This window comes from Silurus meridionalis, chromosome 14 (assembly GCF_014805685.1).
Source record: "Silurus meridionalis isolate SWU-2019-XX chromosome 14, ASM1480568v1, whole genome shotgun sequence".
In the NCBI taxonomy this organism is placed as follows: Eukaryota; Metazoa; Chordata; class Actinopteri; order Siluriformes; family Siluridae; genus Silurus; species Silurus meridionalis.
Window position 1 is genome coordinate 8,702,347 of NC_060897.1, and position 15,248 is coordinate 8,717,594.

A 15,248-nucleotide genomic window follows, 5' to 3' on the forward strand; every position below is an offset into this window, starting at 1 on the left:
GGCTCCCGGAATCGGCTCCCGGAATCGGCTCCCGGAATCGACTCCCTGAATCGACTCCCTGAATCGGCTTCCCGATTCAGCTCTGCACAGCCTTTCTCCCCTGCTCCTTTTGCATCTGCCTTGGATCCTATAACCCTAACTTTCTGACACTAACACATTCAATAATGAACAAGGGAGGGAATGAGAGTGAGGAGCTTATGTAGAAGCGGGGTGGAGTGATGATGAGCCCCAGGTGTGCAAAGTTAAGCCTGGAGCTCCAGAGAGGCATGAAAGCCACAAAAGGGGGCATGACAGGTGGATCCCTGACAATTTGAGTGAGTTTGAAAAGGGCCAAATTGTGATGGCTAGATGACTGGGTCAGAGCATCTCCAAAACTGCAGCTCTTGTGGGGTTTCAGAGAGTCTGCAGTGGTCAAATGTGGTCCAAGGAAAAAACAGTGTTGACCCGAAGACATGGTAACACAACACTTTTATTACAGTGTAAGGTGCAAAATGCCTGCAGACTTTTCTTTCCTGAGATCCCAAATCACAAGGCACTGTTCTCACAATACTCTCTCTAGATCTTAAAGTTGTAGAACATTATTTATAACCAAATTTTTTAATCTGTAAAAATATACAGTATAAACATATACATCTGTTCAGTAGTACAGCCACTGTAACTAATCAGTAGTGTAAATATATAATGAATATATAAATACATAATTTACACCAACTACACTTGGTTGTAAAGACTGATTACTACTGCTGGTGGTCAGTGCATTAAAATAGCAGATTACAGAGTATTTCTGCTTTTGATCGGTTGTATGCAGTAAGTGGTTATGAACAGCACTGCAGTGTTAATACAGGTTCTCAGTGGAATGAAGGTTTATGAACAGCTCCACTGTGGCACACAGGTCACGCACATTTCTACACATACACAGAGGTTCTTTTCTCTACCCTCTTTATTCTCTTTCACTAAGAACACTTTAGTATTATTATGATTCCCAACAGGTGCGAATCTCTCCGCTAGTTTCTCCGCCTCCATTCACAAACCGGCGCTCGGCCACGCCCCAATACTAAACATGTGCTTTACTGATGCCCTAAGTCTCAAATCAAGCAACAAAATCTGCCATTATGCACACATCATATTACGGAAGTTATGTTTGGTGTCCTGGTGATTACGTAATTGAAAGCACCAAATTACTTTTTAAACATTTACAATAATATTTTGTATTCATGCTCTATGTTAAACCAGCCATTAGGGTTGCACAAGCCAGTGCACTCTTATTGCCGGTCCCAAGCCTGGGTAAATGGGGAGGGTTGCATTAGGAAGGGCATCCAGCGTTAAAACATGTGCCAAATCAAATTCTAATGCAAAACATATTTCTGCAAACAACACACTAAAAGTGTGACTTTTTGCCACACATGCATCTGAACACACACATACACATGTATTTTTTTGCACACAAATACTTTTTTGGAGCTGGTACTTGATTTAGATTTTTGATTTTCATTTTGTATTTGTATTAAAGTTCTATTTTTGAAAAAAACAAAAACCTTTTTTGCCTTTTTTTGGAGTAAAAATATATGGAGTCAAAATTGACCCGTAACACCATAGATGTTATTATAGTTAATTGTCATTATTATTATTTAAGAGATGTGTTCCAATACCCCTCAGTAATAGTTAGGCAACTTAACCTTTTATTTATTTATATAATTCTCTTTAGGGTAATTTGTCCATTTTTTGTTATTGAAAACGAGAGGTATGCTATAAAATGAAAGGCCCAGGGGCCAACCCAAAAATGTTAAAAGCAATCTTTTCATTGATAAGGAAACCTAACAAGTTAACCAAGAGGTAAGAAACAAATTGGATGGTAAATAATTGTTTAGAGGGTATTTTATGGCTGTTTTAAGACACAGGTCAAAACCGACCCCTTAACATAAGAGATAGTAACAGAAAGCTTACATAAGAGGAAGGTTATAAACGTAAAAAGTATTAAGTTAAGGTACATTTAGAACAGAATAAAATGCGTGAATAAGTTACGATTTAACTCATGACAATTGTGCGATTAATCACTATATATATATATATATATATATATATATATATATATATATATATATATATATATAGTGATTAAAATAAATATCTGACTTTAAGACATTGAAATAACATAAAAAAAATGTGTTTCATTTTAAGACATAGTAAAAGCACAGTACTCACATATTGACAGTTCTGCTGGGTTTCTGCATTGCTTCACCTCAGCTTTACAAATGAATTTATCTGTGGAAGTACTGTGGAATAACTTTATTGCTTTATGCATGACTAAAAAATCATCAAGCCAAATTATTTATTATTATTATTATGCTTCGCTTAGTCTATTTAACTACATATGGAGCATCGTGTTTTCCTGCGGACCAATATTTCTGATGCACCACTGGCTAAAATCTGGAGCGCTCTGAACACATGCTGCAGAATGGTAAAAATGGAGAAACGGGGAGAAAACAGCGACTGAATTTGTTTAACCAACCGAGTAGGGTCGCCCCCTCTGTAGTGCCAGAAAACTTTACACATTAAAAATGAAATGTGCTACAATCAATAGAATCGCATGATATCAAACTAAGCCTTTGATCCCTTCTGATTCCCTCTGATCCCAGGCTGACAACATGGTTAATGGTGGATGCACCAGAAATGTTGAATGTTTACGAGAAATAAAGTCATAAAAAATTGTGACGAAAACGGGCTTTCATAGGATTCAGGCCAAAGAAAATGACATAGTTTTTAAAGTTTGGGATAATTTCAAACTAAAACATTAAGAAAACATTGAATCCTTCTTTTTTTAATAATCTGAAATTTATTTTTTGATTTATTTAAGATTTTTATTTGCATGTTGATGTAATTTGACAAATGAAATGCACTAAACTGATTTAGTTTTCACAAATATTCTTCTATGCAATTTTAGCAATAAAATGTAATTTTTTTTTCTAAAAAGGAAACAAATGACATTCAGTTTAAGAGAGCCGTCTTTTTTTCTTATTTTTTCTTGTATATTTAGTATTGCACTTTAATAAAGAAAAAGAAATTCTTATCCGATTGCTCAATTGACCGTTGGAACAATTTGGAGAATAATCGATTACTAAAATAAATAGCAACAGCTCTAATGTACACAGTGCATTTAAAAAGTATCCCCCCTCATTTTTCTCAATTTTGTTATGTTGCAGCCTGATAAACAAATTTTTTTTTTTCACTCAGCACCCCATCATGACAAATTAAAATACTAGAATTGTCCTTAGATTTTTTGCAATGAAAAGACTGAAATATCACAAGTATTCAGACCTTTTGGAACACATAAAATTTAAACACTTTTAAATTCTAAACGTTATGTCTCTAGGAAATCAGGCACCGCTCATCACCTGCCTAAAAACCATCCCAAAAGTAAAGCATGATAAGGGCAGAATCCTTCTGTTGGGGTGTTTCTCCACAGCAGGGACTTGGCAACTGGTCAGGGTTGAGGGAATGCTGAATGGAGCAAAGTACAGAGATATAAAACTATGTGCCTGTCAGGCGAAAGAACATGCTGGAAACCGAAATGAAATCCACAAGTGAAATCCACAAGGTTTTTTAATGAAGAATAAGAGGGCAAAGCAGAAAACGGCAAACCGCGATGAAACTCCAGTATAACTAGACCTGGTAAAAGCTGTGATGATCAGACTGATGCGAACAAAACACACAGAGTCCCGTAAACAGAGATAAACCAAACTGAGTCGTTTGGGTAGTCCGACAGTGTTCCTTAGCCTAAGCTGTAGAACGGACAATGAGCTGGTGGAGGAATGGGGGTTATGTAGCATGGGAACTGATTAGGGCCAGGTGTAGCTGATTAGTAAGTGGGAGAGCTGCTTGGAGTGATAGGTGAAGGTGTGGCTGGTGGATCCCTGACAGTGCCACAGCTCAAGTCAGGACCGAAGGTTCACCTTCCAACACGACAATGAGCCTAAGCAACAGACGAGTGGCTTATGAACAACTCTGTGTGGCCCAACCAGAGCCCTTACTTAAACCCTATAGAGCACCTCTTGAAAGACCTGAAAGTGACTGTCGACTAACATCTCTATACAACCTGATCTGCAAGATCATAGCTGGCACCCACCTACACCTCCAAAAAAACAAGGGTTAAATAAAATGTTGCTATGTACTGCATTTCCCCACTGCATATCCCCATTTTTACGTCTTTGTATAAATCTTGCCCACTTACTCTCTGTTTTATCCTCTTAAACATTCTGCAGAAGACGAACCAGTGCAGTTTGTATGAATCATAGTCTACCTCTCACTGGTCTAACTCTCAGAACAATGTGCTTTTTTAAAAATCCAGAATACAATAATTCTATTTTGTTATAGTAGAATTGCGACGATGTAAGTGTCACGCGAGTGATGACCAGAGGTGGGAAATAACGAAGTGCAAATACTTCCTTACTGTACTTAAGTAGATTTTTCTGGTATCAGTACTTTACTCCAGTATTTATTTTTCTGACAACTATTTACTTTCACTCATTACATTTTTACACAAATATCTGTACTTTCTACGTATTAAATTTTCTAACCAGCCTTGTTACTTTTCGTGTTATTTCTTTTCGTTGAGCGCTGTTTCCAGCCTATCATCCTATCATCGCTTTTTCACCATATCACTGGTGTATTATTTCCTGGCTATTAGACTTAGACGTAGGCTAGTGGAGCTAACAATGAGCAAGGCAACAAGAGGAATGGTTAATGTGAATTTAAAGGGAATCAGTGATATGAAAATAAATAAAACAAAGACATTCCTCAATGTAGCACACTTGAAGACAACAAGCGTGTGGTTGATTTGGGTTCTTTTTTTATTCAGCCAACATATTAGTTAATCGAGAATCAAGAAGGTTTCTGGGGGGCGCTAGATTCTACTACAAAACTATCAGTATATTCGATATTTCCCCACATCAACACCAATGGCCATATACAGGGAGTGCAGAATTATTAGGCAAATGAGTATTTTGACCACATCATCCTCGTTATGCATGTTGTCTTACTCCAAGCTGTATAGGCTGGAAAGCCTACTACCAATTAAGCATATTAGGTGATGTGCATCTCTGTAATGAGAAGGGGTGTGGTCTAATGACATCAACACCCTATATCAGGTGTGCATAATTATTAGGCAACTTCCTTTCCTTTGGCAAAATGGGTCAAAAGAAGGACTTGACAGGCTCAGAAAAGTCAAAAATAGTGAGATATATTGCAGAGGATGCAGCAGTCTTAAAATAGCCAAGCTTCTGAGCGTGATCATCGAACAATCAAGCGTTTCATTCAAAATAGTCGACAGGGTCGCAAGAAGCGTGTGGAAAAACCAAGGCGCAAAATAACTGCCCGTGAACTGAGAAAAGTCAAGCGTGCAGCTGCCAAGATGCCACTTGCCACCAGTTTGGCCATATTTCAGAGCTGCAACATCACTGGGTGCCCAAAAGCACAAGGTGTGCAATACTCAGAGACATGGCCAAGGTAAGAAAGGCAGAAAGTCGACCACCACTGAACAAGACACACAAGCTGAAACGTCAAGACTGGGCCAAGAAATATCTCAAGACTGATTTTCTAAGGTTTTATGGACTGATGAAATGAGAGTGAGTCTTGATGGGCCAGATGGATGGGCCCGTGGCTGGATTGGTAAAGGGCAGAGAGCTCCAGTCCGACTCAGGCGCCAGCAAGGTGGAGGTGGAGTACTGGTTTGGGCTGGTATCATCAAAGATGAGCTTGTGGGGCCTTTTCGGGTTGAGGATGGAGTCAAGCTGAACTCCCAGTCCTACTGCCAGTTTCTGGAAGACACCTTCTTCAAGCAGTGGTACAGGAAGAAGTCTGCATCCTTCAAGAAAAACATGATTTTCATGCAGGACAATGCTCCATCACACACGTCCAAGTACTCCACAGCGTGGCTGGCAAGAAAGGGTATAAAAGAAGAAAATCTAATGATATGGCCTCCTTGTTCACCTGATCTGAACCCCATTGAGAACCTGTGGTCCATCATCAAATGTGCGATTTACAAGGAGGAAAACAGTACACCTCTCTGAACAGTGTCTGGGAGGCTGTGGTTGCTGCTGCACGCAATGTTGATGGTGAACAGATCAAAACACTGACAGAATCCATGGATGGCAGGCTTTTGAGTGTCCTTGCAAAGAAAGGTGGCTATATTGGTCACTGATTTGTTTTGTTTGGTTTTGAATGTCAGAAATGTATATTTGTGAATGTTGAGATGTTATATTGGTTTCACTGGTAAAAATAAATAATTGAAATGGGTATGAATTTGTTTTTTGTTAAGTTGCCTAATAATTATGCACAGTAATAGTCACCTGCACACACAGATATCCCCCTAAAATAGCTAAAACTAAAAACTACTTCCAAAAATATTCAGCTTTGATATTAATGAGTTTTTTGTGTTCATTGAGAACATGGTTGTTGTTCAAATTAAATCCTCAAATAAAATTAATCCTCAAAAATACAACTTGCCTAATAATTCTGCACTCCCTGTATAAGGGAGATGTTTGAAATTATCTGTGTAAAAGTGCTGGCTTCCAAGAATTCACTGTCAAATTCGAGAAAGCCCATACAGGTAATCTAACGCAGGGGTCAAATCATCAACATAATCAGTGTCTTTACATGGATGAATATCATGAATTATTAATAATAACATATAATAAAAGGTAAATTCAGCAAATTTGTTATTTCAGATCAAACTAAAAACTGTGTGTATCAAACTGGTAGCCCTTCACATTAATCAGGTACCAAGAAGTAGCTCTCAGTTTCCAAAAGGTTGGTGACCCCTGATCTAACGTTTTAACCTTTCTTTTAATGAGCCATTTTAATGTTTATAGTATATTTTCCTACATTTTTTTTGTCGTTTATATAAGGAATGCTGCCACAGGTTGCTATTTTTTTCAAATAAGGCTGTTCTTAATGTTCTTAATTTCTGTAGTATGTAGCTGTCATTTAAAATCTGAGGTTTTGTCAGATAGTTTCAGGTGAAGTATAAAATATAAACTTATAATTAACCTGTTTAAACTAAAAAATAATCCTGTTTGAACAAGATAACACACTTTAAATTTGTCATTTGTATATCATAATAACTTTGAGTATATATACATACCAGAGGTGGAAAGTAACGGAGTACAAATACTTCGTTACTGTACTTAAGTAGATTTTTCTGGTATCAGTACTTTACTCCACTATTTATTTTTCAGACAACTTTTTACTTTTACTCATTACATTTTTACACAAATATCTGTAATTTTTACTTCTTACATTTTCAAAACCGGCGCGTTCCTTTATTTTTAATCCATTGATTTGGTGAAATATAAATTTTTCTTTTCACTGCGCGCCGATTTCAGCCGAACAACCGATTTCCTGTTACTGCGCGTCTTTTTCAATCCGCTGGTGTATAAAGTCCTGACTCTCACTCACCACTAGTTTACGAAGCTAAGAATTCGTAAAAGTTTGGGGTTAACGTGGATAAAACAGAGGGAGATCAGACACATTCATGATCATCATCTTTTCTCTGCTTGTGTTCTGTATGTGGATCTTTAGTCTGGATATATTCATTAGGTAACAACATTTTTAATTCGTTTTGTATTAATATATATTTTTGGCTGTCAAAATTCAAATTATTTTAAACGGCACTAAACTGTATTAATGCTATCAATTCAGCGCGCATTTCTGTTTCTACCATTTTTATAAAAAATATAACTAAATAAATATAAAAAATAAACAAAAATACATATAATAAATAACTGTCTATTGTTCGTACAGATAAAAACAACATCATTCAAATATGTAAAATGTCTATGATTATATATATATATATATATATATATATATATATATATATATATATATATATATATATATATATAAAGCTTCTTGACTCGAAGAGGTGCACTTTCTTCGGTATCACCTCATTAACTGTCCGTGTGGAAACATAGCAAAGACTCTTAATGATGTCCACACGTCTCTGCACTGCTATATGTGGTTCTTTTCCAAACTGTTACCACACAATTGTACAAGTCTTTAGATGCGGTATAATACAATTTTGCGTGCTTCCGAGTGTTTCCAGAGGCGGAGCTTGGCCGTCGCTTCATCGTGGCACAGCGAATCCTCCAACCGAGGTTTGGATCGCGCCGGGACCACGGCAGCAATCCGATCATATCCCTGTCTTCTTTTTCATTCCTTCTCTCGCGGAAGCCGGAGTACAGCTCGCCCGGGTTTTAATGAATGAAAGTAAAGTGTGAGGGAGAGAGACACACACGCGCGAATACACACACACACACACACACGGCAGTCCTTTGGTTGAGAGTCCAAGGTGCGCTTTGGGAGAAAGCTGACCCGAGATGCGCGGGGAGGAGAAACGCAGCCGGGAGGGATTGTGGAGTCCAAATGGAACGCGTGATGCGTGACAACGAGCTCCAGGTGTGCGTGGTTATGCCTGGAGCTCCAGGGAGAGCGGAGGGATAGAGAGCCACCAAAGGGGGCGTGGCAGGTGGATCCCTGACATGGGCAGTCTTGGGGAACGATCTTGCAAAAGCACCTACATACTCACACAACGCAGCAATTAAAGCAGGATTTCCAGGTCGTTTAGTTGGTGTGGCTCCTCTGAGGAAAGTGAGGACGGAGGATTGTGGGCTAGTGGTTCTGAAAACATTACCAAACACTCATGTACATGGTCTTGTATACTGTAATATGGAGGTTGTTTTACATGTGGTATTGATCTAATTCATTAGATTTGATTCCCAACAATACTTACCTTTTAAATGATAAACAGCTGCAAGCACTAATTTATACCAAGGTGTATGTACTAGCCATTGTGGAGCATCACAATCAACATTGTTTATTTAGAAGCCTATGATGTTATCAATGCCTTAGCATATGACCAGATATGTCACTTTTAACTTAGTTTCAGTTTGAGACTGCCACAGACCTTGTGAATAAGTGACACATCAGCATTTTTATCAGTAAGTTTCCACCAGATGTAGCCATCAAGCCATATTGAATTTATACAAAGAAATCAGAACATTTAATTATACAAGTTGTCATAATAAATAAAGTGAAATGACACAGGCAATAAGTATTGAACACATTTTATTTAATACTTTGTAGAAAAGCCTTTGTTGGTGATTACAGCTTCTAGACACTTCTTGTATGGAAAGACCAGTCGTCTGCATTGCTCAGGAGTGATTCTGGCCCATTTTTTAACACAAATGGTCTTTAAATGTTGAAGGGTCCCTGGGCCTCTTTTATGAGCTTTGATCTTCAGTTCTCTCCATAGATTTTCTATGGGATTTAGGTCAGGTGATTGACTGGGCCATTCATGTCAGCCCGCTTGAGCACTTCAGGTATTACCGCCTCAACCACAGAGGAAACGCCCACTCCCAACCAGCTGCACGGATTTGGTGTATGATTTTCTGGCACTTATAAGGACGCCTGAATCCTCCAGTCAGTGCCAGATTGTCTTTAGGCTTGCCCTGAGCACTCTCCAGCGTATTCTGTTTTGTTTGTTTGTTCTTTTGTTTGTTTCGTTGTCTCTGACCTGAACATTCTGTCCTTCGGTTTCCGGCTCGCGCTGAACGCGCTCCGGTTTCCGGTTCGGCTCGGCTCTGCTCTGCTCTGCTCTGCTCGCGCTGAACGCGCTTCGGTTCCCGGCTCGGCTCGGCTCGGCTCGGCTCTGCTCTGCTCTGCTCGCGCTGAACGCGCTTCGGTTCCCGGCTCGGCTCGGCTCGGCTCGGCTCGGCTCGGCTCGGCTCGGCTCGGCTCGGCTCGGCTCTGCTCTGCTCTGCTCGCGCTGGACGTGTTCCGGTTTCCGGCTCGGCTCTGCTCTGCTCGCGCTGAACGCGCGTTTCGGTTTCCGGCTCGCGCTGAACGCGCTCTGGTTTCCGGCTCGGAATCCTCACCCCTTCGCGCACATCGGCTCTCTGAATCGGCTCTCTGAATCGGCTCTCTGAATCGGCTCCCGGAATCGACTCCCGGAATCGACTCCCTGAATCGGCTTCCCGATTCAGCTCTGCACAGCCTTTCTCCCCTGCTCCTTTTGCATCTGCCTTGGATCCTATAACCCTAACTTTCTGACAATTCAAGCAACTTGATTTTCTTTCTTTGAAACAACTTCATTGTTTCCTTGGCCTTGTGTTTGGGATCATTGTCTTGCTGAAATGTCCACCTTCTTTTCATTTTCAGCTTTCTGGTAGATGGCAGCAGATTTTTATCCAGAATGTCGTGGTACATTTCTCCATTCATCCTGCCTTCAATAATATGAAGTCTGCCAGTACCCCTTGCTGAAAAGCAGCCCCAAACCATGATGCTTTCACCCCCAAACTTAACTGTTGGTATGGTGTTCTTAGGGTGGTGGGAAGTGCCATTTCTTCTCCAAACATGGTTTGTAGAATGACTGCCAAAAAGTTCAATTTTGCTTTCATCTGACCATACTATAGTCTCCCAATAATTCAAAGGCTTCTCCAAATGCTCTTTAGCAAACTATCGAGCACATTGAGCCCCGTTATGCCATACCGAGCAGACGACATTTTTCAGAGGTGTGTTTACCTGAGCTGTTAATGTTGTTGCAACTCACTTTCATAAGCATATAACTGCAGATATTTCAGCAATTAGTTCCATGACAGACATTGTTTGAATTTTATTTTATTTTATCTTGTGCATTGTTGCAATGTGCTATAAATGAATATTTTCATTATTTGTAATTGATTTATTCTTTGAAAATTTAATATTAATTTATGCAATTAAAATGCCTTGATTTTAGTTTTTTTAGGTTAGTACACAGTCATAGCCATAAATGCAATGGTAATAATAATTGGCATTATTTCTTTCGGTTTTTCGCCCTTGCATTCCGCTTTTTCGGTTTTGGCCAAGAATTTTAATTTCGGTGCATCCTAATATATATATATATATATATATATATGTGTGTGTGTGTGTGTGTGTGTGTGTGTGTGTGTAAAACCTGTTGTCCTATAGTCTGCTTATTGGTAGGAATGTGCTTGCATGAAAACAATGCAGTTTAAAAAGATAATTAAGATACTCTTGCGGTTTCTGTGAATGGGTGTGGCAGACTAAACAACACAATTTAAACCTTTATTTGTATTTACTGAGCAGCCACAGAGAATGGGGCCTTTGCTAAATAAAAACCTTTATACGAGCATGATTAAATAAAAGTTGTGGCATAGACCATTAAACAATGTGCAATAACCTGTTGACAGGACATTACCAAACATAGCGATTTAAATATTTTAAGAAGAAATTTATGCATGTGCAGAAGTCCAGGACTTCAACACTGATTGTCTCCTCTGGCTGATCTCAAATTTTACATTTACATTTGCGGCATTTAGCAGATGTAAATGTAAGTGTAAAATTTGAGATCAGCCAGAGGAGACAATGTTTGGTAATCAAGATCGCTATGTTTGGTAATCAAGTTTGGAAGCGTGAATTATTTGAGTTGTAGTAGGAAAGGGAGGGAACTGACATGTAACAGGTCACACAGGTAGGTGAGGTTTCGTTTCCGTGTGCTTTGCTCTTACTTCAATAAAGACAATTACATTACGTCATAACCAGAGAGCATGAAAATGAATTTGTGGAAAGGCACCTGTGTTTTATGTGGTCTACTCCTCAATTCTACAGGTAAGTGAAAAAGAAGTGATGATTTTGAAGAATATTACATTTAGTCTATCATCTATATAAAAGGTAACATGCTGTATATAACATTTAAGGCAAAAACTTACAGGTGATTAGTGCAGTCTTTAAAAGAGTAAATATCACAATTCCTAGCTTGTTGCTAAGATTCCTACAAGTGTACCTACTGGGTATCTGTCAACATACAAAGAATGCATACATCAAAATCTTTCTCTTATGCCTTAATACTGTTAAGATATACAGTGTGCATTTACTGACTGTGTTGACTCACTCATTGTGAATATTCTTTTTTCCCCTTCTCTTTATTTTTGTATACTATATTTAATCATTAGGTTTCAATATACAAACCAAACTGCAAGCAGAATGTTGGTATACATTTTAAATTGAATTGTAATTTAGTAAAATTCATTGTAATTGTTCCAATAAAAATCTTTATTTTTTTTTTTTACTCACTGACAGTTTGCAAAAAAGAACTTTTCATTTAATTTTTTTTTTTTAAATACAGCTTTCTCTTTTAATAATTATAATCTGCATGTTGGATTATGCTATATTTAGAAAACAAAAGCACAAAAAACTGTCTGACATGTCTGTTGATACTGGTTTGAGCATTAAGCTTTTCTTTTTCTTTTCCATTAGGATCATTCGCCCAGGTAGATGGTAAGTTCTTGATGTAATCAGCACAACACTTTTGCTTTATTTGAAATAAATAGGATACAAATGACATTGTGCAGATTTGTTTTGTTGGTATAGCAAAACAGGTTTGCTATAATGTGATGTCCAAGAGAACGTGTAAGAGAGTTTATCAGACTTGTTGAAACGTTATATTTTAGCAAAACAATCAGTTATTTTCATAGCTGAAATATCACACAATGTTCATTTCAATGTAATTGAAGTGTTTTCAGTACATGTTGCAGCCAGTGTATAAAGTTTCATTCATGAATATTTACATTTATTATAGAATATTTTATTTATTTATTTATAGATCTAACTGAATAGGTTCCCTGGTGGTCTAGTGGTTAGGATGCGACGCTCTCACTGCTGCGGCCGGGTTCGATCCCCGGTCAGGGAACCAACCCCAGCCATTAGGGTTGCACAAGCCTTAGTGCCGGTCCGAAACCCGGATAAATGGGGAAGGTTGTGTTAGGAAGGGCATCCAGTGTAAAAACGTGCCAAATCAAAACATGCGGATGATCCGCTGTGGCGACCCCTAATGGGAGAAGCCAAAAGAAAGTTTTAATAGATCTAGCTGGATAATCCTGTCACTGCCTTCTGTAATATTTAGTCCTTTTAAAGCTTAGTTGATGTTAGCATGACATCGCAAACACTGCAAATTCTGTCAATCTGGTTTGGGAATCTCTTTTGGTGCTATTTGGGAAAAACTAAGAATTAAGCGGGAGAGCAAACCCACAAAAGACAAATATATTTCATACATTTGAACTTAAAAAAAAAAATTACAGAAATGACACACACAGCAAATAACAGTTTTTAAATATGAAGACCATGCTGATGATTAAAAAAGTCTGACAAGATTCAATGACCCCTAATATCAGTGTCCTGATGTTGCATTTTAATCCAGTGTCTACAGTGGAATGTAGTAATGGATGTTCTTCTCTTAAGTGCAGTCATTTTCCAGGTAGTATATGTATGACATACCTCTTTTCTGCCAGGGTGTGGTCAGGCTCCACTTAACACCAAGATTGTGGGTGGTCAAGATGCTGTTCCTGGGTCCTGGCCTTGGCAGGTTAGCATTCAAACAGGTGGCAGACATTTCTGTGGTGGCAGCTTGATCAATCAGAACTGGGTCTTATCAGCTGCTCATTGTTTCAAAAGGTATTTAAGGATAAATTTAAAATAACCAGAGAATTATAATATAGTATGTAGGTAACATTCGTGTTAATATTTGTTTCCCTTTATTTTTAGCGTTTCTGCAGGTTCTCTCACACTCTTACTGGGAATGAAAAATTTGAAGGAGAGTAATCAAAATATTCAGGCAAAAAGCGTGACTAAAATTTTCATCAACCAGCAGTATGACACAGTCTCCCAAAACAATGATATTGCACTAATCCAGCTCTCCACTCCAGTGACGATCAATGATTATGTCAGGCCGGTGTGCCTCGCAACAAACAACAGTTCTTTCCCTTCTGGTATTAATGTCTGGGTCACAGGATTTGGTCGAATCTCTTCAAATGGTAAGTGACACCTACATTCAAACAAGTTGACTGCATGTTTAATTAGTTTAATGTATCAGACTTATTTGAAATGTAAACCAGGAAGGAAATGAATCACTCCTTGCTGTGGAACATTCTTTCCTGCTAAGAAAATCCAGTTTGGTCTGACCAGCCAAAACCAAGCTAGCCAAACCAGTTAATCTTTGTGTGTTTTTTTTTAATCATTGCTACTAATGCAACATCATAGACAGATTTATAGAAAGTAATACAACAATGAAAGAAGTCTTAGAAATTAGTTAGATTACTTATGTAAAACGGGAGCTGGAAAATACTTATGGGAAATGATTTGGCTTTTGTATTCGTCGCTGGTAGCTCGTCATACCCAGTTGGATATTTCAGCATGGTTCATTATGGGAGGTCATGTAGTAAATCTTAAACATGGGTCTTCACAGTGAATCTGCCATCTCCTCAAACCCTGCAGGAGGTGCAGCTGCCAATTGTCAATAACAGTGACTGTGCAAAGGCATATAAAGCGGTTTCTATCACAGACAATATGTTGTGTGCTGGATTTACTCAGGGAGGAAAAGACTCATGCCAGGTAAGAAATCACCTGCTATATAAATGCCATATAAAGTTGTGACATTGGTACAGTGTCATGGTAGAAGAGCAGACATGTAGCTAACACTTGTTAATCGTGTAGGGTGATTCGGGAGGTCCACTGGTGTCCACGTCCAGTGGAGCATGGACTCAGGCTGGGATTGTGAGCTTTGGCAAGGGTTGCGCTTTACCTAATTTTCCGGGTGTGTACACCAGAGTGTCTCAGTACCAAGACTGGATTTACAGCACCATCAACAGCACCAGCAGCACCAGTGGCTCCACTATACATCTCCTTTCTTTCTCCATCATCTCCTTTCTCCTCTTTCTCTAAATCTTCCTTAGATATTAGCCAAATTATACAGGGCAAGACAAGAAACATTTTATTTGTGAAATGTGAAACAAGTGAAAAATAATTGGCAATTTAAGCATTGGTTTCTCTGTCTTTTGGCATAATTACAACAATTAATGCATACATTGCATAAAAAGCTTCTTTTTCCCCTTTTATTTGTAAACTGTATGATTTATTAAGCACAAGTTTTCTTTATTATTGTAGATCCAATAAATATGATCCTTATAAACAAAAACATTTTTGTCATTTTGTTGGGTTCTGTACTATAATAGATCTACTACATAGATAGATGTATCTGTGGATATAGATACATATACTGTTATAAATGCTTCTACATATAAATACATGTGCTATGTTCTACTGTTATACACAATATATAGGTTTATAAAATATGAACACTTTTGTGATACAAAAAATAAATATCAAAATGGTTTCTTGACTTTGTTCTGTTGATCAGT

General features: G+C 38.3%; 1 protein-coding gene across 2 annotated transcripts in view; it reads left to right on the forward strand.

The window, feature by feature from the left end:
* The window catches only part of LOC124396699 (serine protease 27-like), a 30,442-nt gene extending 15,417 nt beyond the window's left edge, over positions 1-15,025 (forward strand). Inside the window, exons 1-6 of one of the 2 annotated variants that reach the window (XM_046865919.1) lie at positions 11,011-11,664; positions 12,313-12,333; positions 13,344-13,506; positions 13,597-13,865; positions 14,297-14,442; positions 14,545-15,025. In XM_046865919.1, the coding sequence (XP_046721875.1) occupies positions 11,604-11,664; positions 12,313-12,333; positions 13,344-13,506; positions 13,597-13,865; positions 14,297-14,442; positions 14,545-14,772 (888 nt within the window). In that variant the 5' untranslated portion in view covers positions 11,011-11,603 and the 3' untranslated portion in view covers positions 14,773-15,025. Of the gene's footprint in view, positions 1-11,010; positions 11,665-12,312; positions 12,334-13,343; positions 13,507-13,596; positions 13,866-14,296; positions 14,443-14,544 lie in introns of those variants that run through there. The other variant, XM_046865920.1, reaches the window with a different exon arrangement.
* Positions 15,026-15,248: the final 223 nt, after the last annotated feature.